Below are 26,869 nucleotides of genomic sequence, written 5' to 3' on the forward strand. Positions count from 1 at the left end.
AATGACCTGGACATATAATATAGACCCTTATATTTTGACAGAACAGTGTAAAGTAGAAATAGCATCAGTGTAATGCTTAAAATTCCCCAACCCCATCCCTCCGGTGTCTTTTTCATCTTTGTATGGATAAATAGGGGAATATCAAGGGAATGTTCAGATACACTTCTAATCATATATCCAGTGTTTATATAACAGGAAAGAATTTGGCAAAAAGCTGTACATCTTGCAGAAGAATAGACCAAATTTACTGTGAGCATCAATACATGCACATCAGCCAAAGCAAATTTAGTTCTGCCTACCTAATCGTATCTCCCTCTTGGGACCTAGAGGAACATTTTACTGGTGACCTACATACATTTTAGTTCTTAGAATTTCCAGATATTGTACAATAAATGGACTGGGATAATGATAAAAACTTGCATGATGCAAATTCCTTGTCTTTTTATATTGGTCCATGAAGGTAAAAAGTATTCATTGGAACTGTTTATTTTCAGGTCCTCTTGAATGTCCCAGGGCAGTTCTGACTGGTGAGGCTGTAACTATATTTTGTTATTCACCTTCACAGCTCTCCAGGCAATTTGAACACTGAGATTTTACAAGTCCCATTACAGTGCTCTAAAGTAATGGAAATACTAAGAAAACAGACCATAGATTGAAGAATCACAAAAAGCAATCGTAAAATGAAGCATTATATAAGAGTTGCTCAGGCTTCTAATCTTCACTGTCGAAGGCCTTATTCCTAGGCATCATTAGTGTTAGCTACAGTAATTACTAAAGATTAGGCTGGGGCATAGATAGAACAGAGCAGATGGTAGATGTAGAATATGCAGATGTTGCCTCTTTTATAGGAGTTTATAGGAGTGCAAGACTGAATGTCATTTTTGAGATTTTAATAGCAATTCTAGATATATATATATATATATATATATATATATATATATATATATATATGCACTCTGCTTGTCTATGTCACTGAAACTAAGACAAAGAATAAAGCTCCTGAAAACTTAGGAAATTTATCTTTGTTGGTTACAGTTAAAAACATGAACCTATTTTTTTATAACTACTTAAAGAGCAGAAACTACCCGTGATTTTGCGTTGAATTGTGTGTATACTTTAGAAGTGGGTCGCTACATCCTCCTAACCTGGATTTCAAAGTACGACAATTAGCTAAGCAGTATGAAAAAATAGTAAGGCACAGCATTCAGAGGCACAGCAAATAGAAAAGTTAAGGTGCTAATCAAGATTAGAGCTATGGTGAAAGAGCTGAGTGTTTTTTTTGTGTTGCCTTGCTAACTCATCATGGAAATACTTCTTGCTTACAAAACCAACAAGAGTTTTCCTATACATTCAAATACATCAAGCAGGCCACTAATAAAACCCAACACACAATTCCTCCAGGGCTGATTTTGTTCCATGTACATTCATTAGACAGGTAGCAACTGCGGGTTCAGCTTCAGAAATTATGTAATAGATTTCAGTCTGCAGTGCTTTTGATACCTAAAGTTAAGCTGGATGGTGAAATAGTTACAAATTATTGCTTTTTCTTACTAGGAAAGCTGTGGCTTGGTCCTGTTACCAGGATCTTTGAAATGGACTAGGGTAGCTAGCATCAATTAACTAAATATACATTTAAAAACGCACACACAAACGATGACTGGTTGGGGTAGCTATGGTAATAGTCAATAAATTTGCTATCTCTATCTCTTTGAATGTCTGTTCACAGTGCTGTCATATAAATGGGTTTTTCAGCTGTTTTGGAAAGTGGGAACACTTTTGTGGTTGTGGCAAAATTGTGACTTGCCACAACCAAATGAAAGCTTTGAAAACCCCTGTTGACCTGGGATACTGGAGACCTGGACATTTTAAAGACCAATTCAGTCCACCAAAATCCATGGAAGAAGCATGGCTCTTCTAAGCCAATTCCAATGAGTATCTGCCCACTTAAAGCAATACCTAGAGCTTTTGTTCCCACCCTGCTTTTTGTGGGCAGAGATGCATCACTTCTTTACAATTCTCTGCTGAAGAGCAACATTGGAACTGGAACACTGCCCAATAGCCTATACCAGCTTTGTATCAGCTCCAATTCTAAACTCATTACTAGTGAGTGAGTCTCATTGGACATGCTGAGACTTACCTCTGAGCACAGACAGACTTAGGCTTGCACTGTCAATTTTCTATCCAAATTATGAAGGAAGGCATGCTGGTGTTTTAAGATCCATTGCTGAAGGCAACAGTATCTTACTCACTAACAAATCCACTTAAAAAACAAAACAACAATGTTAGCACTTGATAGCCCTGTCCCTGTTACACGGTAAATGGATGAAAAATATCTTTGGAGATTTTAATCAGAGACTGGGCATATGCAAGTGTTGGTACTCATATACTCCTCAGGCATCCCCTCCATGCAGTGTGGTCTGAGTCATCATGAATACAGGTGTTGCTCAAGCATATCCATGTTAACAGACTGGCACTGATCCCAAATGGCAGGACAAGCTTTTATACTAATCTTTAGTGTTGAGAGATTAGATATTAGGAATATGCTTGCACAATGCCACATCTAGTTGTTTAAGACAGCACACACATGCACACGCGCACACACACACACACACACACACACACACACCCTCCATACCTATTCAACATTTTTTTCACATGTTCCAGGCTGGCCCACCCATGAGGCAAACGGAGGCAAATGCCTTAGGCAGCACCCACTGACACTGTGCTCCACCCCTCCCACTGCTGGTGAAGCAGTGGCGGGGGGGTTGGCCAGATCTCACTTCTGCTGCCGTGTCTCCTCTGATGCCACCGCAGTTGCCACCCACCGTAGAAGTGAGGAGAAGCCGCTACCACTTCTCCTCACTGCTGGAAGCTGGCGCAGCCAAACGGTAAGCCACGTGACCCTGACTGTAGGGACGCGCAGCAGAGGCAGCAGCTGCCAGGTGAGGTGGCACCTTCCCGTTTTGCTTCAGGTGGCAGAACAGTCTGGGCTGCCCCTCCCACCTTCTATTAAAGTCCTGGCTAGAAAATTGTATGAAAATACCCTTGACAACAGTGCTCTTTGGAGGAGAGCTATCACTAGTTGCTTTGCAGATATTGTGTTTCAGGAGAACCAGCCCAGCCGCTTTCCCCCAGGAATGCCCGTGGTTTAGTGCTGATTTGGAGCCAATGGCAATCGAGTTTTTCACAAATTGCTGTTTGTTCCATTTTATAGCTGAAGAGTGTGTTTTCCAGGGAGAGGCGGTGGAGCAAAGGCAAAACCGCTTAGACCCATGTTAGAAAGCATAGGATAAGCAAAAAGCTGTTCAGAACCGTGTTTTCTAGCCACAGGACAAGCAGAAGGGTGGGTAAGTTCTGAGTCTACTATGCAGCAAAACACTTAGTTTGGTACTAAAAATAACATTTATAAAACACCCTACACTCAATATAAATCAATACATCTAATATAGGTGGACATTCTAAGGGTCTCTTCACTAGATCAAGCAGTATCCAGCCCTCACTTTATCCCCCATGCTCCCAGTCACCCATCCAGTTTCAGTTGCTCACTATATGCTCCCACATAACACATGCTGTGTGTGCGCGCATGTATCTGCCTTTCCGATAACAGATAGGCTTGCTGCTCTCTCCAAGTTTCTAAAAATGTGAATAGCGGAAAGCACACACATTAAACGGTCTTTTAAAAATGTTCATAAAATGGTGGGGGGAATATGGGATGATATAATACAAGGCCCAGCGAGGTGCTTTTAAAAGGGTTTTTTGTTTGTTTGTTTTTGTAGTAGCTCCATTCTCAGAATGATGCAGTCATGGAGCAGATGGGGGGCGGGGGAGGAAAGGATTTGTTCCTTTTGAATTTAGTAAGGCCACTACGGCATCCAAAAGATTTGGATTCAGCCACGTTTCACATAAAAGTTACAATGGAATTATCGGCCGGGGGTGGGTGGGCAGCAAACACATTTTGCCAGATACCTAATGTTGTTTGGTTGTTGTACCTGGAGAAAATGCAATATTCTTGTAACAGAAGTGCAACGTTGAATAAAATATGTGGGCTATGAGTTTTATGGGCCTGTTCATTGCGCAAAATGCGAATCTCAAGGAGAGTAAAGAGGCCTAAATCAAGAGTACATCAAGCGTACACTTCAATAGGTGGCAGCTTAGACTTTACCACTGGCTGTCTCATGCAATTTAATTGCCATTGTCTGGAACTGTGGCATGTATGGTATGAAAGCTTGAACAGGGGCTTCACACTTGTTGATAAAGGGATTGAGATCACTGGTTATATCTTGAGGAAACTTCATGCCTCCAACTAGAGCATTGGTGTGAAAGTGACAAACCCCATTTGAACTTTCTGTTAAAAAGATGTCATTTTCACTTTTGAGTGAGCTCATTCCTAAGTAGAACATGCTTCTCTTTGGACTGTCTTCCTCATTAAAAGTTCTATCCTGCTCTGAAGGTTCTGAAAATCCCTCAGATGAAACAACAGAAAGAGAGAGCTTTTGGGGGGGCAGGCATTCATCGCAATCAGGCAATAGCAGAAATGATTGATTTCCCACTGCCCAAGAACTGCCAGAGAAAGATGTTGGAACTAACGAATCATGGCCTAGAAAACCTCTTACAAAAGAGCTGCTTAGATCCTTTGGTGGCTCATAAAGCCCACTTGACATGGAGTTGGTGAAAATAGTCGCATATTTTATATTAGATTGTCCTGTCATTCCGCCACGGGTTTCAGCATCATGGACATTTTCAGAGAGACTATCACTATTGAAATGGCCACTAGAGCAAGCTGAGTCATGCTCCAAGTCTTGTGTGGTTGCAAACAGAGAGTCAACAGCTAGTAAGTCTTGTTTGTCTTCGTTTTTCATTGCTTTCTCAATACTGATATCTTCCAACACTATTTCTGACTCCAGAAGAAGAGGACCAAATGACAGTGCTTCAGGATGCTTGAGAAAGAGATGTTCAAAGGTTTCAGGCTAGAAGACAAGATACATTTTAATGCTCATTTATTAATTAATGACTTGTAATGAACAGAAAAGAAGGGTGGGGAAAAGGAAACACATTAAACACTTCAATTTTATTATTCTTAATTTGGCACAACTTTAAAAGCCTGATGAATGTAATGGCATTCACATTTCATGAAGTTGTACGCTTTATTTTAAGTAGTGTGCATAAGCATGATAACAAAAGAGAGATTAGTGCCAGAAATTTGTAACACATTTACATTTATGATACCATTGGAGTTTGGATAATACTGAAGGTTCCATTTCAAGTCATTCTCTGATGAGCTTATATAACAAAGGGAAAAATAATTGTTCTGAACCAGATTTTCATTCTTGTCAATGAAGAGAAAGTATGCATGCATTACATTGGCAATGCTGAAGCCCTGAGTCTTGCTCCCTATTTATGCCTTTGGAGTAGACTGGTAGGAAAAGGTTCCTACCCATTTCCACTTTGAAGGGCTAGGCCAGGCATCCCCAAACTTCGGCCCTCCAGATGTTTTGGACTACAATTCCCATCTTCCCTGATCACTGGTCCTGTTAGCTAAGAATCATGGGAGTTGTAGGCTAAAACATCTGGAGGGCCGCAGTTTGGGGATGCCTGGGCTAGGCTATAGTGCACTTGGGCAGCAAACTGGTTCATACAACTAGCACAATGAGCACCCACCCTCTTCAGGAAAAAGGGCCTCAAAATTTGTTAAAGCGGTTGCTCTGAGCCAGTTTTTCATTCTTTTCAGTTAGGAGGAATTATGAGAATAATGGGGAGGGCAACGTTTTGAAGCACTTAAAACCCACAAGTTGACAAGTAAAATTGGCTGTGGTCAACAATTACAGTCTCTGCAAATTAAAGTCCACCCAAAGCCACCCAGCCTGGGTAATTAAGGTTCACAAGTTTTATAGCCTATAGTATATGGAAGAAATGATGCGGTCTATCTGCACCCCTTACTTCTCCAATCCGGCAGGAATAATGATTGATATGCATGTTGTTGGTACAAGTGTTTATCAAGAGCAGTCAGTCCTTATCAACTTCAAGAATTTAGTCAAGTGCCATACCTAACAGGCTACTATATCCGTGATATCTGGTCAAGTTGCTCCCTACTCTGAAGAGAAGTTTTCTGATATCTGTTAAGCCTGCATGGGGAATTATTCTGGCTTCTTGAAAAATCAAAACCGTTTCCTGCAAACTTGTATCCAGTGGTACTAAACCCACACTCCAATCAGATATTGATTAAAATGTAATGTCATTTTGCTTCCTTCCTACCTACTAGCTATCCAGGGCTAGTTCTAGAGTCATGGGAGAAGGCTATGCATTCCAGTTGCATAGCTTCTCCTCTTGCCCTGCTCAAGTAGACAGTTTTTATAACCCCAACAGAGAAGAAACTAAAGAAAACTGGCTTATAAATCTATATGACTATCAAAATACAAATAATTGAAGTAGGTAAAATAGGAGAAGAGAGACTGCTTATATAACACAAGGGTCCCTTGGGTGCCATAGAGATTTTCTGTACAGAGAGACACACCAGGCTCCCACAGATCACGCAGTGTGAGGGCTTGAGTTTACCACTACAGCTTTCTAATGCAGCTCTCTGATACTTGACCTACAGAGTCAAATCAAGAACACAGATTGCATAAATCAAATAAGCCATATGTTAGCATGAATGAATATGAGTTAGAATATGAATGAGTATGAATTAATATTAGTTAGATGTTGTAGGTACTGTTTCCTGGGGGAAAACACACCCCACAATGCTACAATGATAAAATAGTTAAATGCAGAGTAAAATGCTTAAGCATTTGACTGTTAAACATTTGCTCTTGAATATATGCATCAAATGGGAGTGCCATGAAAACATTTTTACAGCAATTTAAGCCTGTGAAAAGTAACACGAAGAGAGCATTCATAACTTTAGTAGCTATCATATAAAATTTAGTTTGGATTCAACTATAAGATAACAGAGAGTGCAAAATATAGTCACTTAAAGTCCTAGATGCAATTTATTTGTATTCACGAAATGAAAAGGTGATCCCACTGACTGTAACTTGATAGTTTTGAAGGATTGGAGTGTGGCTGCAAAAAATAATGATTTTTCAATATTCTGTAGACTGAAACATTAGCCCTACTCAAGAGTAGACCGACTAAGGTTAATGAAGATGACTAATTTAATTTTTACTGCATGCCCTTTGCTTATGTTGCATTTTTCTTTTGTAGAAAATCTCAATTACATTTTGGTATTTCTATGTTATCTTAGGGCATCCTTTCTGGTGTTGGCAGAATCTTATTTCTCTGTCTTCCCTCTCTCCCTGCTCCTTATCTCCAGCTCCCCATGCCTAAGTAATTAAGGATGGCTGGATGGTAGGTGTTCAAATACCTCCTGTCCCCTGCAATACCCTGGTGTTAGGCCTGTGTTCTCACCTCTGCATGCATTTCAAGAGGTGAAAGTAGAAAAAGGCCTCCACTGAGCCATAGGTGCAGTGCCCTGTACACAAGTGCTATACTTACACTAGGAAGTATAGCTCCCTTAGTGTTTCCAATAATAAACTTTTTGTTCAAACATGTTCAATACTTTTAGGAGCTTCTTCTAAAACTGAACTTCTACACCAAGTGCACTGAGGTAAACAGAAATTAGAGGGAGGGCATGGAAAATCCTGTTGCTTTCAGAACTCATCCTCTGTTACATATATTGACATTGCTTTTTTGTATGCTAATATGCTATTGATATAGTCAAGTAAATACAATAAATAAAGAAAATGAGTTTAATAGGCTAACTAGAAACTGTAATATGCATAACCACAGAGGCCCCGGTCAGAGAATTAAGAAGGTTTTAATAATTATGTTCATTTGAAAGGCATTTTGGAGATGTATACATCTATGAAATGAAATTAGAGTAGATGTTCATAGCTAAATAAACAAGTGGGATTTTCCATATATCTTGTTGTGTGACATTCAGTACTCTGATGGACATGAACAGAGCCCACTGTTCTCACAGAAATCACATGTACTTCCGTAATAGTGTTGTCAGGCATCTCTTGTCTTTAAGAAAAGTCTCTTCATACAAAGAAGATCACAGACCCATAGAATCTAATAGCTTCTCATTAACACAAAGCTCCAGAGTGCTCTATTTTGAAGGATTTTGATCTGGAAGTTCAGTTTCTAAGGAAGTTCCTATTTCATATTCCAACTGATAGCCTCAAAGACAGTAGAAAGTTTAAAAGCCATAATGTCAGAGTAATCAGGTACTTCTATTACTAATCAAACTAAGGAGAGAGGGTTTCTTCCTGACTATAACTGTTTGAGATGTGGTTACTTATTCATGACAGTCTCTTCTTGCTTCTGGCTCAATTTATAGGAAATATTAGAGTAACTGGGAAGAGTTCAAGGCTGTGCCTCTACTGACTATGCTACTCAACTACAGTGGTACCTCTAGCTACGAACTTAATTTGTTCCGTTCTTAACCTGAAACTGTTCTTAACTAGAGGCTTTCGCTAATGGGGCCTCTTGCTGCCGCTTCACTGCCAGCACACAATTTCCGTTCTCATCCTGGGGCAAAGTTCTCAACTCGAGGTAACTCTTCCAGGTTAGCTGAGTTTGTAACCTGAAGTGTTTGTAATCTGAGGCATTTTGTAACTTGAGGTACCACTGTACATATGTAGAGCTCTATTGAAGCCGCAGAATAATCACGTTCTAGGTGATCAACACACTCAACAGCACATACTGTAAAGTGTCGGTTCAGCTAGCAAAGCATTTTAAAAGACCATTTATAAATAAATGGAAATATGGCAGAAAGATTGATGTTTCTAAGGCCATGGCATTCTGGACTCCTGTTGCTATTGTTGTAAACCAAGGATGGGAAATATCAGGCTTAAATGCAAAATCAGGTTTCCTTCCCATTACCCCACCCCTCATATAGTCACCCATATACTACTGATGTTCTCTCTATGCATTCATGTCAGTTAAGGCTGGTTAACAGGAGTCTTGAAGAGTAAAGTGAGAATACATGGCACACATTGGTTGCATTCACACATTATGCTCACTTATGGTTTATTAAGGAACAAGCCAAGCATCTTCTTGGGCTCATATGCTCCTATGTGGCAGAAGTTTCAATTTTGCTTCACCAGATGGATGCCAGCAAACAGCAACAGTTTGTCATGTCTTTCAGTTATGGACTTGTCGTCAACACTAACTATGGTTAGTTTAAACAAGCCTGCTTCAGAAACTGCAGTTTGAAGTAAGTTTGTTTATAACTGAACTTAGCCCATGTTAACCAAAGCTGCTGCTCTGGATGACATGACAAACTGCAATAAACAAAAAGCAGAACTAAAGGTGCCCAAACTCCTCCTCCCAGCCAAGCAGGAGAAAGAAAGGGATGAGAGTTGCTCTCAAGTGCAGGCTTGTTCCCATGTTTTTAAATCTTGGTGTAGCATGATGCCCTAACACAGCCACAGTCCTCCTAACATCTATCTTTATATGTATGCTCCCTTTACACCCAGCAAACCCTTTACCTCGTCTGAAATATGGAAAGTGTTCTCAAAATTGTATACCAGTAGTGCAACTTTTGAACAAAATCATTTCCAGCACTATTATGTATGAACAAAATCAGCAGAATAATGAAATGATATGTAAGTAATTCTGTCTTCTGAATTCAAATAGAATATTCTTCTAACAACTCTGTATAGGAAGTCTGGGAGCTGTCACATTGGTTCAGCGGGCAGTGATCATGATTAGACTTCAAAGAATGTCCATTCTCTGTTTAAATGAAATGAAATAAAATTAACAATAAAGATGAGAAAATAAATATTTCACTGGGAATGAAAACTAAAATAACTTATAATGGGGAAAAACCCGAATAAGCAAGCATTCTCCTTGATCATTAGTATATTTCTTGTGCCCATCTCAATATTTAATATAACATTCGTGATTCCAAGGTAAAATTATCTAATGGTATACATTGTCATTTAAGCTACAGCAGCTGCACTAGCTTGTACCAACAAAGAATCAGAGTGCAGTTTACCAATAAATGCACCAAAATCCTATAGAAATGGCTGGTGGATTGTACCCATTCACTATGGGAATGCACCTGCTTTGTATTCAGAAGGTCCTAGGTTGAATCTTGGCATTTCCCAGTAGGATTTGGAAAGGTTACTGTGAAAACCCTGGAAAGCTCCTACCAGTTAGTGTAGACTAGCCTTCCCCAACCTAGTGCTCTCTAGATGTTGTTGGACTACAACTCCTATCATTCCCAACCATTGCCTATGCATCTGAAAGGTAACCAAGTTGGGGGAAGTTAGATACTGAGTGAAATGGTCTGACTCATTCTAAGAGCTTCCCATGCACTAACTGCATAATATTCTCTTCATGTGGGCTACCCTATTATATTCAAAGGAGAGAGGAGAGCCATGCACATATTTCTGTGAGCATGGGAGGTTGCTTCCTGTGATGAAGTGAAAGCCTTGAAAGAGAACAGTTTTCCATACACTAGAGTCTCCAGTTCACATAAAAGATCCCTGGATTAGGGCATTTTTTGTTGGATGTGTACCTGTGGAACCCATTGTAGAACCCAATTTCATCAATTCAATAGTAGGCATTGGCTTTCATTTCCAGAAAGCCCCGTTCATTCTAGCATTTAAGTTTGCATGAGAGTAGCAGGCACATGATAAAGTTTCATTTCTTTATTCATGCCCATTATTTACAGGGTTGTTAAAAAACTTGATGAGTAAATAAATTAGTTAAAAACAAATAAAGCTCACAAATCACTGAAATGTATTTAAGTGGGAATCCATACCTTTTGGAAGTTAACTCCTTGTGCCCAAGAGCAATTCTTGGGGTTTGGAACACCATCCCAGAATAATTTCTTCATTCTGAAATATTCCGATAAGATATTGATTTGGCTCAGTGAAGGATATAATCATTTTTCACTCTGAATACGTATTTCACAAATAAGGATTTATTCTTTTTAGAAGCCATCTTAAAACCAATAGCACCTAAAGATACTTTAAAAACAACAACTGAATTTAAAAATTACCTAGTTTCAAAAATTACCTAATGGCAGAGCAATTACGGCACACCTGCCAATGTTCTTGCAAAACACAGACATTCCTGTTTCCTTGCTCCTTTCACTCTCCCTCCCAGTAAGCAGCAGTGGCACACTTGTGGGAGGTCAAGTAAGTGCCACTGTCATCGTCCCTGCCCCCGCCGTCTGCTACTGGAAATTGCCTTTCCTGGGATTAATCTACAACACCTATCAAATTATTCATCTCAATCTAAACTTGCAAGCAGATTCAATACAGGAAAGGTTTACCTTTGGTGCAAGATCAAGAGACCTCCAAGAAGAAAAACCGAGCATGAAATAACTAGGGGTAGAATCACATAGAAGTTCACATCATTCTGTTTTTCAATTCCAGCTGAAAATAAGACCCAACAGTTTAAAACAGCTATCACTGCAGAGAATATTTACAATATAATCCTACAGAATGAACCTTACTCCCAATTAAGTGAATTTAAGATTGCAGACTTGGTTGTTTGCATCAGCTTGAACAGTTGAACTTGATTTGTTATTCCATAAAGTTAAATGAGACTTGGATATATACGGTTGTATCCAGTGTTGTGTGAGTGGCATTCTGCTCATGCAATGGGACTTTCCCTTTCTCTTCTCTTGAAACCATGCAATTAAGCAAAAATAATGAAATGCTATTGTATGCTTTAAGTAGAGAGATTGGAATTGGTTACAGATCATTAAGATTATGCCAGGAAAATTCAGTAATTTTTAAATGAATAATCAAGATTTGAGATGTGCCATGCTGTTAATGTGTTATAAACATTCCCAATGTATTATCTGATTATTATTTTTCTCATTAAAAGTTAGAGCAAGAAATCTTGGTCTGAAGGAAACGTCTACTAAAAATGCCAGAGTTGCTCACCTTTGGAGAATCCATATGTCACTGTGGGCTTTGTTACTCCTTCATGAATTATTGGGAACAAACTAAATTTGTATTTCTCAATAAGAATGAAATTATCTGGAACAACATAGCACATTTTTAATTTGGGCATACTAAATCTTCTTAACAAATCCTAATCTACAAAATCCATAAAACAGCTTGGGCCTTGCAATGCTGAAAGATGGGCATCTCTCTCGATTTCTGTCATTAGGGTTAATGTGGTCCTTCATATGTTGCTGAAGTCCTGCTCCCATCCAGCAAGTCCATTGTTTAGGCATAGTGGGAGCAGTTACCCAACAACATCTGCAGGGCCACGGGTTCTCCATCCCTGCCTTTAGAAATTAGGAAAGAATAAAAAGTCACTACACATAGCAATCCTCTGTAACTGTTCATCTCACACAGAGACAATTCAGTTACTGTATCAGTCTTGTTTTAAGAAGGATAATCCACAATAAATTTCAAAGATGAGCTGGGAAACACCATTTCTAACAGAGCAAATTGCACTATAAGAAACCAAGTATACCATTTATCACAAGGAAAGGAAAGGAAACCTGTACTCCAATATTAAATAAAAGACTATTGTGGACTCCTTTTGGAATTTATTTTAAATGTACAATACCGGTAGTTGCTAGCCTTTACAGTTTTGCAGTAAATCTTTATCTATAATCAAATACTGGTGAAAGATATTGAAACACAAGAGAAGCAGTAATAGATCTTTTTAAGTACAAACTCACCAAAAATGTGGTACTTCTTAACATTTGAGGGAATCATAATCCATTTAATCTGCTCTTCTTCGTTTAAGTTTGTCCATTCAATTACAAAAGATGTAATTATATAAGCCACAGGCGAAAGTGTCCAGGACACAATGACACAACTGCTGTTCACTGGGTAGGCACTGAAAGACTTCACAATGTTTACTGACAAAACAGCAAAACAGTATGTTGGTCATCAGGTACATCAGCGTTTCTCAACCACTGTTCCGCGGCACACTAGTGTGCCGCGAGACGCTGGCTGGTGTGCGGCGACGTGCGGCGACGAGAAGGGCGATTTGCATTGTCACGTGCCTGGCGGCCGCCAATATACATCACTGACCCGCCGGAAAGCAATATTTCTCCTCCTCTTTCCCAAAGCTCGGTGCAAACGAGCCTGGCGGCCGCCAATACGCAACACTAACCCGCTGGAAAGCAATATTTCTCCTCCTCTTTCCCAAAGCTCAATGCAAACGAGCCTGGCGGCCGCCAATATACACCACTAACCCGCCGGAAAGCAATATTTGGCAAGTGTTTCTTACACTCATAATTATAATATAGGGCGGCACAGAGTTAAATTTTTTAACTTTTTTAATGGTGGTGTGCCTCGTGATTTTTTTCACGGAACAAGTGTGCCGTGGCCCAAAAAAGGTTGAGAAACACTGAGGTACATTATCCCTTACAAATTAGGAGACAACTCATCAGATCCCACAGAGAAGAGTGAAATATATTTCAACTGCTGCTTTTAGCCTGCAGGTTAGAAATTTGGAAAAGCTCACAAGGAAAGAAACCGGAGCACGATGAAGATCCCTTCTTTTTTAGGCATGTGGAGGCATCTGATGAAAGTTGCATTCGCCACACCCAACCCAAATTCCTGCCCAGATTGCAGGAACCATGTGGCCTAGCTTTCCCTGCCTCCTGATTTTCTGCTGGCAGCAGAAACTCATACGATTAAATAGGTAGAAGAGCAGTAACATGGCCTTACCACTCAAATAACTACTTGTCTAAACATGAACACATTACAAAATGAGAACGGTTTATTATAAACTAGATTACTTAGTTAACAATACTTGAAGCTATCAAAAAATGTTTTTCTTACCTGTGCTGATTTGTTGTGACAGGGTTAAAATGAAATTGACTGAGGAAGTTCCAATTGAGTTGACAGCTAGAACCTTAATGGCATGTACATCCTCCATCCATGAAAATGTGTAGGCAGTATCATTTTCTACATAGTCAGACCAAGTAATGTTTTCTGAAGTATTATGCTCAACCACATAGTCTAGCACACTGCATAAGGAAAGATTCTTCATCAGTGGCTGTAAGAAAAATTCAGATACATTAGGCAGTTCAATTGTGGGTTGAGGCTGGTTTTGGCAGAGGTGTATGGTTTTTTTTTAAGGAACAATTGAGGGTTAGTATCTCGTTTGACCAAACTGTGGGAGGCAGTGGAAGACAGGAGTGCCTGACGTGCTCTGGTCCATGAGGTCACGAAGAGTCAGACACGACTACCGGTAAACGACTAAACAACATCTCGTTTTTATGTTAGCAAGACTAAAAGCTACATTTTAAAATAATTACCATGCAGCTGTCCATAACTGCCTATAATGGTCCACAACTTCCATCACCTTCGATTACTTCTATATACCAATAAATATAAATTAAAATATTTTACACAGTTTGCCGGGCAAGCGAAGTTGGGTTTAAAATAATCAAACTTAGGTTTTGTAGTATGAAGTGTAGTGGAGCACAAAGAAAAGTGTCTGGGTTTTTTCATTGGTGAAATAAGTTTTACATAATAAACCTCATTTTAAACAGCCTTTTCCTTTGTGAATTAATGCTTGTCATTCAAAATCAGACACCTACCAAATCATACTCCTTTCTTCCTATTTGATAAGTGATGTTAACAAATATGAGTGACCTGTGAATTGTTAAGGGAATGCCTGACATCCTGGCAGGCTACGTAGTAAGGGTGCTTGAAATGCTATTAACTTAATTCAATTTCCCCCTTTGAATAATAATCTATGAATAGTTTGTACTTGCCAGGCCCCTGCTAGCTTTGGTCAACAGGGATTGGACCATGTCCAAAAACAGATTCTCTCATTCTTCATGAGAAAATGCTTCTGTTTATTAAAAAAAGGTGGTGCTTGGAGATTCAAGAGGCTCTTTTCTTTGTTAGAGATCTTTTTCCTGTGCCTAATGGAAAACTTTCTGTCAGCCTAGAGTGGGGGGGGTGTCATCATCATGGGATGATCTTCTTCATGGTAAGCTCTGACGTACAAGCCTAATTAGACTGACAACAATCCTAATTTGGCTTGCAAGTCCATTTTCTCCAAGTCATTACCACCTGCACCACACCAAACATCAAATTTTGATCTGTCACAGAGCTCTATTATAAACCTATGTTTTACTGGTTTTGCTAACAGAAATTACCAATGTCTTAGGTCTGGTATCCTTCAAATCCAGCCAACACCCACAATATATATCATGAACATCACAAAACAAAACCTGAAATAGATTTCAAATATTACCCTCTTCCATTGATTTACCTTCCAAAAAAGAGTAACATTTTTCTGGTTCCTTATTGAATCTTCATTAATGGTTCTCCAGAATTCAGGTCCTCTCAAGGGAGCTGGGGGTGGAGGGAATACAGTAAGATGCAAACAACAGTCTATTTGTTACATAATTCCAGTAAAAAACAAAAAACACCAATCCCAACAAACTGAAAGCATACAGGTAAGACACTGACTGACCTTTGATATCCTTAACAATTGTGTAGGTGGGTCTGCTCCAATCACTCCAGTAGCCTATTCCATCAATCACACTGCAGCGCACCTGAATGATGTATACTGCGCAGGGATCCTGCACCTTTGTGGTGGCAGAGCTAACTAATGGATCAGAAACCTCCAGCACCTGCAACAAAAAAGGATGTTTAAACTAGTAACAAACAAAATCATTTCTAAGTTACAAGCCAAGATCTTAAATCGTCAACAGGCTAACTGCTACTTAATCTTCATCCAATTTGTGGGGGCCAAAGCACTCCCCAGTGCATTTTTCATTGTGCAAGTCACACATAAGCTGACCTGAAGAACAGTTCTCCTTGGACACTGTCACAAATGGTCACCTGTAAAATGTGCCCACATTTCAGCCAGTTACCACTTTCCATTTTCCTTCTGGAAACAAAAAAAAAACCTGCACCAGAAATGCAATAAATTTTGCCTTTTGTGTGTGTTTACTAACCCAGCCAATGTAAACAGATTGGTGTAGTAAATCATCCCATCGTTTTTTCATAGACAAATAGGTAGAAGGTCAAGAAAGGTCATGAAATTTATGGGGTGTCAACAGATTGGCACAAACCATATTTGTCTAACCAAGGGCAATTTTTAAGAAGGGTTAGAAAAACACCCCACAAAACTATTAGCATTGGTTCTCAGTTGTAATAAAGTTGTGGGGTTTTTTTTTTTAAGAAAGTTTACAATACTTTCATTACATTTTACTTTAAAATATAGTTTTTGTTTGTAATTGTTCCTAATTGAAAATAACCCATCATATAGTGGAAATCTCATTGGCATGGAAAATACACCCCAGTTTCCCCCTCCCTCACACACAATGGATGAAGGTTAATTTACTGAAGATCGGCATGTCACAAACCAAATGCTGGAATCCACACATTTTTACAAACTAGCAGCAAAACGCCATTGCACCCTTGCATCTCGTGATGCACAGGCTAATTTAGATTAAGTGTGACCATACCTCCCAGGCAATTTCTGTTCCATTGACTGCATACCGAATCTGAAACTGGAGATCATTCTTTGGAAGTTCTGGGTTTTTCCAGCTCACATTCAGCAGTCCTGCTTCCCCTGTAATTTCTGCTTTGACACTGGAGGGAGAAAACGGCTTCACTAGAAAGTTAAACAAAATAAATTTGACTGGTTTATGAGGTCTCTAGTAGAATCCTATAAAGCTGTGTGTCAGTTCTTCCTTACCAAACTGGCATTAGAGCAATGTATATATAATGTATATTCATTATAGCTGTATCCTGTCCCCTCAACAATTCATTTATTACATTTTGTTAAAAATATTTATAGCTTGACCATCATCTATACAATGGGTACCCAAAATGGTGCCCTACAAGCGTTGTTGGACTCTAGCTCTCATCATCCTTAGGCGGCAAGGCCTGTGATCAGGGATGGCGTCAGTGTGGTCCATAAACATCTGAAGGACACCATGTTGGCTCATTCTAATGCCAGCTTGCTATACAGAGACAAAATGGGACAGGCCAAAATAATGCAGCAAAGCAAATAACATAGAAAGAAACAGGGACAGCCAAATCAGCAGAGTACTTCAACAATCACAAGTATAAGACATTAAGATGCCTGGGTAGATAGATAAGTTTTAACTAGGAGCCAGAATCAGTGCAACACTGGCACCAGTTATGCTTCTATGAGGAGAACATTCCACAGCTGTGGTGCCATCAGAAAAGAGAGGCTGTCTTCCTCACCACAGCATTAATAACTTGCACCGGCAATGGAACATAGAAAAGAGCCTCCTCTGAAGATCTTAAGAGAGCCTGATGTAGGGATGGCTGATGTATGAGGAGAGGCACTCCTTCATGAAAGAACTGTTTTGTGTGTACTTCAGTAATTTTGATATGTTTTTCACTACCAGTTTTAAAAAAGCAAGCACAAGGATGGCCGGTGTGTGTGTGTGTGTGTGAGAGAGAGAGAGAGAGAGAGAGATACAACGGGACTAAACTATGGTTTCAAGGACTAAAATATACTGTGTGGCATTCAACTAAGTTTTACACAGAACAGATCCATTGAAACTAATGGACAACTAAGTTAGGCTGATTAATTTCAGTGGGTGTCCTCTCAATAAAACAATCTCAATCTCGATAAAACAATCCACTGCAGCATAAATGTAAAAACACAGGGAGAATAAAAAGGTCTTCATTTGGTACCAAAAATATCTTAATATAGGTACCAGGTGAGCCTCACTGTGGAGGGCATATTCCATAACTAGGGTGGTACCACCCCAGTTTAAAGCCATGAACACTTCATAGTTATTAACAGCTTTTCTTTTCAAAATGTTCATAATTCTTTAAGTTCTATTCCACATGCCGTCTGAAACATTGCGTATGATACTAAGCATATCATCACCAAGGAGCTGAGAATCCATATGAATTGTGTAGTTTGGGGATATATGGTACTCCCTATGAAAGTATATGTTTAGTTGGAGACAAGTTATAACAGGGAAAAAGTAACAAGGAAGTGATGGAAAATGGAAAGGGAGATTAGGAGTATTGAAAATTAAAGCCATTGTTGGAAATATCTAGTTACTGCATGCCGTGGTGATTCATACACTTAATTTTCTTTCAGTTTTAATAAAACCAGCCATCACTGGCCATCACACAAACTCACCATCATTGACTGGATAATTTAAGTACCATAAGAAAAACAAATGCTGGAACTGGAGGGGCAGGCACAAAGGCACTTATGCGAGAAGGAAGCAAATTATAGTTCTGTAATTTACAGTTTTCAAATTAAAGGCTGAGTTACTGTGGGGTAGCTGGAATTTTCCATATTATATGCATCATGAAAGTGTGGCTAGGCTCCAGAATTCCCCCTACCCACCCCCTTCTTAAAAGTCATAGCTATTGGTATACTACAAAAGTGAGAAGCTACTTTACAGACTACTTTTCCTTGGCGACATCATTTGAAAGAAGCTCCTAATGAATTGGATAGCATGCCCAAGTCCCTTGAGAAAGGCAATATACTGCAACCTGTAGGTACAAAAGCACCAGGGGGAATGGCCATAGCTCAGTGGTAGGTAATCTACCCTGCATGCAGAAGGTCCCAGGCAGGCCCAGATATAAGCAACTGGAGCCCTGGGCTAGGAGACCTTGGGACGCCCAAACTTAATAGCATCTGATCATTAGAAACAAACTTTGTTCTCTTCTTCATCTACTCAATGAAAGTAGAACATTGCTGAAATTTTAGCCTTGATAAAAATGTTGTTTATAACCTTTAATAAGTTTACAAAAGTATGGAATTAAGGAAGATATCCACCTAGAACATTTCTAGGGGAATCATAGCTATGTTACAACATTATACTATATACAATGTCAGATCAGTTTCTTTCAAGCTTTTTTGGGTGCAAACTTATCAATGGCAGTTGGAGGATGGATGGTGGCTAACAGATTGAGGTTGAATCCTGACAAGACAGAAGTACTGTTTTTGGGGGACAGGGGGTGGGCGGGGGTGGGGGACTCCCTGGTCCTGAATGGGATAACTGTGCCCTTGAAGGATCAGGTGCGCAGCCTGGGAGTCATTTTGGACTCACAGCTGTCCATGGAGGCACAGGTTAATTCTGTGTCCTGGGCGGCTGTCTACCAGCTCCATCTGGTACGCAGGTTGGGACCCTACCTGCCCGCGGACTGTCTCACCAGAGTGGTGCATGCTCTAGTTATCTCTCACTTGAACTACTGCAATGCGCTCTACATGGGGCTACCTTTGAAGGTGACCCGGAAACTGCAATTAATCCAGAATGCGGCAGCTAGACTGGTGACTGGGAGCAGCCGCCGAGACCACATAACACCGGTCTTAAGAGACCTACATTGGCTCCCAGTATGTTTCCGAGCACAATTCAAAGTGTTGGTGCTGACCTTTAAAGCCCTAAACGGCCCCGGTCTTGTATACCTGAAGGAGTGTCTCCACCCCCATCGTTCAGCCCGGACACTGAGATCCAGCGCCGAGGGCCTATTGGCGGTTCCTTCACTGCGAGAAGCAAAGCTACAGGGAACCAGGCAGAGGGCCTTTTCGGTAGTGGCCCCCGCCCTGTGGAACACCCTCCCATCAGAGGTCAAGGAGATAAACAACTATCTGACATTTAGAAAACACCTAAAGGCAGCCCTGTTTAGGGAAGTTTTTAATCTGTGAGATTTTAATGTATTTTGGTATTTGTTGGAAGCCGCCCAGAGTGGCGGGGGAAACCCAGTCAGATGGGTGGGGTATAAATAATAATAATCCATTCTCAGAAAAAAAAATTCACTTACCTACTTCTTTTGGAAGGATACACACTGGTGGTGATGTCACTGTCCCCAGTGAGTGCTTAATCTCTATCCACATTGTGTATCCAGACAGGAGATAAAAAGGCTGAAAGATGCACTCATAAGAATTATTCGTCTGTGAAGAGCATTCTTTTACCTCCGAATCGGAAGGCATACTTGGAGACTCTGTACAATACACATCACTCCTTTAAAAGACATGAAAACATTATTTTCAGTTTAGCTATGAGATTATATGCATCTGGAGATTAACAATGCAAAACTGTCATTTGTATATGCTGTAAAAAAAACTAATGCAGATGAGAAAGCCCTCAAACGCCATGTTTTTTACCTATCAATTTAACAAAAAATGTTTTTAAGAATTTCTCTCTGCCTACTCAGCTGAAATGGACTAAATATCCCTTTTAGAATCAGTCATTTAAAAATGGTTCCCAAAACCAAAACAATCGCTTTGAACACTGAAAATGGAATAACAAGTCATACATATAATTATTCTTTGCTGTTAAATTACCTTTTTCACCAACATATTTTTGCTTATGAAAGGTATCATGGTGTTAGAATTGCAGGTGGGACTGCAAAACAGTCTTGCAAAACAGAAGTCGGTCTTATCCAAGGAAAATTCTTGTGATAGTTTGAATGCAAAATAGATGAAGCAAGTGAATGTTTATATCTCACCACTGGCTACCTATAACCACTTTCCATAGCGGGGGGGCGGGTGCATGTTACAGCCTTCTAGGTCAGTGAATGGAACCTCAAAAAGGTAATGAGCTTATACTGACATTGCTGTGGGTTATTCTTTGCACTGAAATGGCATCCTCATATTAACATGCTTCAAGGTCTGGGCCTAGACTGAAGCCATTGCTATCCCCACCATGTGAACTGTAGTCCAACAATATCTGGTAGGTACCACATTGACTATCCCTGTGGTACCTCTCAGTACCTCCCATTTTAGAAATTAAGCACTACTGGACTGTAGTCTAAGGAACTAACAAATGAAACATTCAACCTGAGCCGGGCAAATTTTGCAGGAACACATCAGTTTGCAACCTTGGTCATTGTACTTTAGGCTAAGCAAGGCTGCTGCTCTCCATTTCCAATAATTAAAAACAATCATTAAAAACAATTACTCAAACAATCATTAAAAAGGTTCTTAATGTACCTATTACAAGATAGATGTAAGTGCACAAATCTTGTGACAGATCCATATCCGTCTCGCAAGCAGACACCTGTACAAACCTTCCCTACATTACTGTTTTACATCACGAATGTGATTTGTCCCACTTGACAAAGCCAAGAGTTTGGAGTCTTTCTGAAATTAAGATGTGCCCAGCTTCTATTCAGTTTCACATTAGTCATTCAACAATGGGCAATGTATTGGCAATTTCACTAAAAAAAAGAGCATGCCTTGCCACTTGTTTAAGTCACTGGGAATCCTGCCAATAACAACAACAACAACAACTGGCTCTAATGTACATCCTGTTGGGAATATGAATGAATTATTCTAATACTGGCCTAAGAGAATGTTGGAAAGATATTGTAAAGCAGAGGTGGGTAATCTGTGGCCTTCCAGATGTTGTTGGACTTCAGTTCCCATCAGCTGAGCCAGCCTGGTCAATGGCCAGGAATGATGGGAGCTGTAATCCATGAATACTTGTGGGATCCCAGGTTCCCCATTCCTGCTGTAAAGAATCAAAACTACCAATTCTATCTGGAATCTCTCGAGGTAGATGGATAGCTCAAAATACAGATTCTTAAGTAATTTTTTATAAAACATGAATCAGCTATACTATTCTCTTTGTACACTTTTTTGCAGCCTGTGGACAAGTATAATTTCCTTCTCACTCATTGGTGGCATATTTTCATTTGTGTGTGCACTCATGAACAAAAATTATTCAGGGCTATATGTTACCCTCAATTTTTAAATAAAACTTGTATTTATTTTTTATAAAGCTTTTCTAGCACGCAGAATACTTTACAATCCTTTGACTTATTCTTCTTCACAATTACTGTGAAGCAGGTAAATAATAATTTCATTTGGAAGGCGGGGAACTAAGGTTCTGAGAGAGCCTCCCCAGAGATCCCACAGCCGAGCAGCTTTGAGCCAAATCTAATACTCCTTTCCCTTGCAGGAAACCTCAGAATTGACATGTTGTTGTTGTTGTTGCTGCTGCTACTACTACTACTAATAATAATAATAATAATATTAATAATAATTTATTTGTACTCTGCCCATCTGGCTGGGTTGCCCCAACCACTCTGGCAGGCTTCCAGCATATATAAAACACAGCAAAACATTAAAGCTTAAAAAGCTTCCCTATACAGGGCGGCCTTTAGATGTTTCCTAAATGCTACATAATTACTAATTTCCTTAACACCTGAGGGCATTCCACGAGCTGGGTGCCACTACCGAGATGGCCCTCTGCCTGGTTCCCTGTAGCTTCACTTCTTGCAGTGTGGGAACCGCCAGAAGGCCCTCAGTGCCGGATCTCTTTGTCTGGGCTGAATGACATATGTATCCCTTCAATTCTAGGAGATGCTCAGACCTGGGTCTGCGACCTCAAAATAAACTTGAGAGTGAGTTAGGCTGAGAGGCTTGCCCAGATTTCTCATAAGAAGGGATTTGAACTGGTTTTCTCAGATATGAGCCCAGTATTCTAAGCACTGCACCACACTGGTTCATTTGACATATTCTCAGCTTATAACAAATGGTAACAGTATGCTAATTTCAGTGGATCTTTGTGAAATGTTAGCAGTCTGGTGTTATAGCTTCATTAAATCAAGTCCAACAGTGTTGCCTCTCACATGCTTCCCCAAGTACAGTATGTGTTCTTGGGGTGGAACACCACTGTAATTTGAGAAACACCCGGTGAATGCATGACTAGGATATACAGTGGAACCTCTACTTATGGACGTCATCAGTTCCAGAGGTCCATCCCTAAGTCGATCCGGGTCGCTGGTAGAAGCACCATTGTGTGCAGGCACATTCGGCGGCAGCACACTTCTGCGCATGTGCAGACGGCGGCAGCCGCTTCTGCACATGTGTGAATCGTGGCAAACCCGGTATTCACTTCCGGGTTTGCCGTGGTCGCAACTTGGATCAGATCCAAGTAGAGGCAGTCGTAAGTAGAGGTTACGACATTTGGCCTGCATTTTGACAGTATGTTTAGAAGTAGGAATGCTAATACTGCCAGGTTTGTATTTTAATAGGCAGGCTTGTATTTTAATAGGCAGGTTTACCTGGCGGCTTCCCAGCTCACTGTGCCATAGATTGTCACTGCTAAATGCCATGCTTTGTCTCCAAATGTACCACAGTTAAAAACATATTGACTCATAAGCAGGCATCCAAAGCACTGTAAATGGTTTTCTGCATCTTCTAGTGGCATCACTTTTCTGTTCTCAAAAGGTCAGAGGCTATTCCAGAGCAGCACTCCAAGAGGCATGAGAGAATGGAGTTGTGGGGTGGGGTGAGGAACCTTCCCCACCACCCCCAGTGCAAGGTGAAGTGCTTTGCACATGCACATAGACCTCTCTGGATATGACTGTCCCCCAACAAGCTTCATATTGGTCTTTGATATTATAAAAGCACAGTTCCTTAGCATACACCCAGTGAAGCTGAGTAGCTGTCTAGACCTCCCATTTTGTCTCACACCCACATGACTCTGCTTTGCCTCTCGGTACAGTCATAGCTTATTCAAAAACAAAACAAAACACTTTGTGAGCTCCTGCTTACTCACTCCACTTTGGCAGCAAGTATATGTGCTCCCTTAGAATGACCCAGCTCACGCTTTGACAAACGGTAGTCTATTTCAAACTGCTTGCCTCTGGTTAGAAATATGTCCATTGTGCCCTGCAAGTGTTTTCAACCCACCTAGCAGGTTCACCCACTTCTGATCAAATAAGGATAAGCAATCCAAATGACTGTGGCCACAATTCCAACTAAGACTTCATAGCAAACTTATGTCCAGTGGCAAGCAGCAGACATAACCAAGTCCTGAGCTAGTGTAAAAGGGAGTTGGCACTCAGTGATATAAAATGTCCAACTGGGAACATAACAGGTAAGTTCATATGGGTCTCTGGAATCCTTCCGCAAACATCTTCTTTGAATGTCACATTTTTAAAAAAATAGATTAAAAGAAACTATGGTTTAATGTGCATATTACTGAAAAGTTATCTGGTCCTGTTGCTGCCATGAAACAATGCAAGCTTTGGCTTGCTGGGACCTTTGAGCCTGAACTTGTGGTTGGTTGCTTGGTTGCTTGGTCATAACCAAACATAGCAAGATGAAGGTCTACCAGGCTTGCGTTTTGAGCATGCTGCTTTATGGAAGTGTGTCGTGGGCAACTTACACCCACCAGGAGTAATGCCTCAATGCCTTCCATATATCTGTGTCAGGAAGATTTTGGGCATCACATGGCAGGATAGAGTCTTAAACAAATGTGTGCTCTCCTAAGACCTCATTTCCAGCATGTTGTCAGCGACATCTACTTTGGCTTGGTCATGTCCACAGAATGGAAGATGGCAGGATCCCCAAGGGTGTGCTCTGTGAGCATCTGGCTTCCACACTAGGGCTGTTAGCAGACCAACTCTGCGTTACAAAGATGTCTGCAAACATGACATGAAGACTGGCAACATTAATCCACCCATACGGGAATCCCTTGCAGTGACGGGAATCTATTGCAGTGTCTGGAGACAGACAGGTTGTATATTCTCAACAGTGACCAGAGGAGGAATAACTGTTGGAAGAAACACAGAGAGAAGAAACGCCATGTTGAACTAGCAGCAAAACTAGTTATCTTCATCTACTGCACGTGCAATACAACATGTCTCTTCTGTATTGTTCTTCACAGCCACAAATGCTGAAACTCTCCAACGGTTCTACTTTACCCCTGAAGGTGTACTCTTCCATTATCTTCCGAGACAGATGAACGTCAACAACTACATGAACAAAATTTGTTCTTGAGTGAAACAGACCATGAGCCCAGGTTCAGTTATCATTATAAGCTACACTGGCTTGTTTCCTGGAGCAGGAGGCAGGGAGGAGTGGAGTGAGACCATCTGACCAAGTGTACCACCCTGGTGCTCGTTCACATTGAACCATAGTTAAAAACAAACTATGGTTTAATGTGATGTGTGAGCTGGGCCACTGGTTCTTAACCTTTAACCCACTACCAACCAAGTATGCACAGGCATAAATAGCACTGTGGTTAGTAAAAGGAGAAATATGCATGGAGGACCTGGAGGAATGGAAGTAGGGAGTTGCTTTGACAGAAGCACTATATATGGATAAGTCTTAAATTGGCTGATTGGTTTTTTTTAAAAAAAAATGTACTGAAAGTATATTCTATGTTATTAGAATGACCAGCCATACCTGTGGCACATAAACCTTTCAAGCAGGCAGCCAGAAAGGAAATTGCTCATTTAATTGGCCCCTCAGTGGCATATTTAGCTGTCTTTTCCCTCTTAATGTCAGACAGACAAATGCAGATTAAATCAGTACAATTTTCTCTGAAGACTTAGCACAGGATACTGTATTTTTCAAATACAGTATTTTTTTAAATAAAAAGTATATTTCAACTACCAGCATCAAGGGAAGAATAAACATCGAGTCATGACTGACCTCCCGTTGGAAAAGCATTGCAGAATTTCACCTGCAAAATTTCAATCAGTGTAAAGATCAAGTGATTTGTTTTGTTTGCTACACATTGTCTCTATCTGAACTATGTGCAGTGTTGCAGTGATACAAGATTATAGCGATTTAGAAACTATGGGCCAGTTCAGACATAATTCTGGCATGGCTTCACATTACCTAAACATGCATGGATGGGTCTTAGGTTCATAGGATAGGAACATATGAAGCTGCCTTATACTAAATTGTACCATTGGTGCAACTAGTTCAGTATTGCCTACACCAGCCTAAGTGCTACCAGAGAGATACGCTCTACTCCCCTTCTATCCTGCCATGGCTGTGAGATCAGTCTTAAACTAACCACAGCTCCATGTTATGTCCAAACTTGGATGACTGTCATTAGTTGATACAATGGTTAGTGAAGAAGCCAGAATCATACACCATGGCTTGATTCTAGCTTGTTTGAACTAAGCATAGTTTAAAGTTGTTCTCATTGATGAAATTGATGCATGAGATGAAAATAGTGACCCAGATTTGACAGAACACTAAAACTATGACTTAGAGACAACTACTTACACATCTCCTGTAGAGAATTCCAGAGGTGACATGCTACTTAGAGAAGACCCAATAACTTGTTACTTGCAACTGTGCCTCCTGAAAAAAGGAGATAATAAACCAGGCCCCCTCAAGGCACAATAGGGAGTATATGGGTGGAAGTGTTTCTTCAACGCGACTGAATTTTCAGCTGAACACCATCCGTTTTGAACTGATCCCCAAAACAAAATCAGTAACCACTTTAGCTTCTAAATAATAGATATTAATCAAGACCTTCTGTCAGACATCTTCAGGAGTCTAGCTGATGCAATCTTGACAATGAAAACTGTCAGTTACTCACTCTTCAGAAGACAATGGCTTAAGTCCTACTATAAGCAATGGAAGGAGTGAGTAGCAACTAATTTACATCTCCTTTTAAAAGGACTTGGTCAGCAATAATTTTAGCTGGATTAAATCCTTTTACTGACCCCTGAACACAGAATCAGCAGTGTTCTACCAGAGAGCTGATCACATGATGCAAGTGATAATGGAGCATGGGAATGCCTGGATTTAGTCCCCTCCTCCAAGCAAAGTCTGATGTGATAGAGCCAATAATATATTCACAGTGAGTAAGTGTGCTCAGCAGTATTGGGAATGAAGTCTCTAGTGAATAGGGCTGCCATACGTCCATATTTTCTATGATATTACTAGTCAATTCCTTTAAAAAAGCTCAACAACTTTTGGAGTGTCCTGGCTTTTACTTTTTGAAATATGGTAACCCTACTGTTGTTGTTGTTGAGTCGTTTAGTCGTGTCCGACTCTTCATGACCCCATGGACCAGAGCACGCCAGGCACTCCTGTCTTCCACTACCTCCCGCAGTTTGGTCAGACTCATGTTCGTAGCTTCAAGAACACTGTCCAGCCATCTCGTCCTCTGTCGTCCCCTTCTCCTTGTGCCCTCCATCTTTCCCAA

At 40.4% G+C, this 26,869-nt stretch overlaps 2 protein-coding genes and 1 long non-coding RNA gene across 4 annotated transcripts in view; 1 reads left to right on the forward strand and 2 right to left on the reverse strand.

The window, feature by feature from the left end:
* Nucleotides 1-4,047: 4,047 nt before the first annotated feature.
* Nucleotides 4,048-5,258, reverse strand: LOC132592483 (leptin receptor-like). Its single transcript, XM_088673592.1, has 2 exons — nucleotides 5,247-5,258; nucleotides 4,048-4,967 (listed from the first exon to the last, which is right to left on the reverse strand). The coding sequence occupies exons 1-2, from the start codon at nucleotides 5,256-5,258 to the stop codon at nucleotides 4,152-4,154; spliced, it is 828 nt and encodes a 275-aa protein (XP_088529718.1). The 3' UTR covers nucleotides 4,048-4,151.
* A 59-nt stretch (nucleotides 5,259-5,317) lies between these two features.
* Nucleotides 5,318-5,657, forward strand: LOC148685032 (uncharacterized). The gene is made up of 2 exons (XR_015951021.1): nucleotides 5,318-5,457; nucleotides 5,602-5,657. It is a non-coding gene; the product is annotated as an uncharacterized LOC148685032 (long non-coding RNA).
* Nucleotides 5,658-7,795: 2,138 nt separating this feature from the next.
* The window catches only part of LOC118088495 (leptin receptor), a 53,948-nt gene continuing 34,874 nt past the window's right edge, over nucleotides 7,796-26,869 (reverse strand). For both annotated transcript variants that reach the window (XM_035122208.3, XM_088673934.1), the window contains 10 exons: nucleotides 19,725-19,924; nucleotides 16,424-16,572; nucleotides 15,424-15,583; nucleotides 15,220-15,302; nucleotides 13,773-13,989; nucleotides 12,659-12,841; nucleotides 11,907-12,002; nucleotides 11,288-11,390; nucleotides 10,772-10,847; nucleotides 7,796-9,735 (listed from right to left, as the gene is read on the reverse strand). In XM_035122208.3, the coding sequence (XP_034978099.1) occupies nucleotides 9,718-9,735; nucleotides 10,772-10,847; nucleotides 11,288-11,390; nucleotides 11,907-12,002; nucleotides 12,659-12,841; nucleotides 13,773-13,989; nucleotides 15,220-15,302; nucleotides 15,424-15,583; nucleotides 16,424-16,572; nucleotides 19,725-19,924 (1,285 nt within the window). In that variant the 3' untranslated portion in view covers nucleotides 7,796-9,717. The remainder of the gene's footprint in view (nucleotides 9,736-10,771; nucleotides 10,848-11,287; nucleotides 11,391-11,906; nucleotides 12,003-12,658; nucleotides 12,842-13,772; nucleotides 13,990-15,219; nucleotides 15,303-15,423; nucleotides 15,584-16,423; nucleotides 16,573-19,724; nucleotides 19,925-26,869) is intronic.

The sequence above is a fragment of the Zootoca vivipara genome, chromosome 7, assembly GCF_965207765.1.
Source record: "Zootoca vivipara chromosome 7, rZooViv2.hap1.1, whole genome shotgun sequence".
Classification (NCBI taxonomy): Eukaryota; Metazoa; Chordata; class Lepidosauria; order Squamata; family Lacertidae; genus Zootoca; species Zootoca vivipara.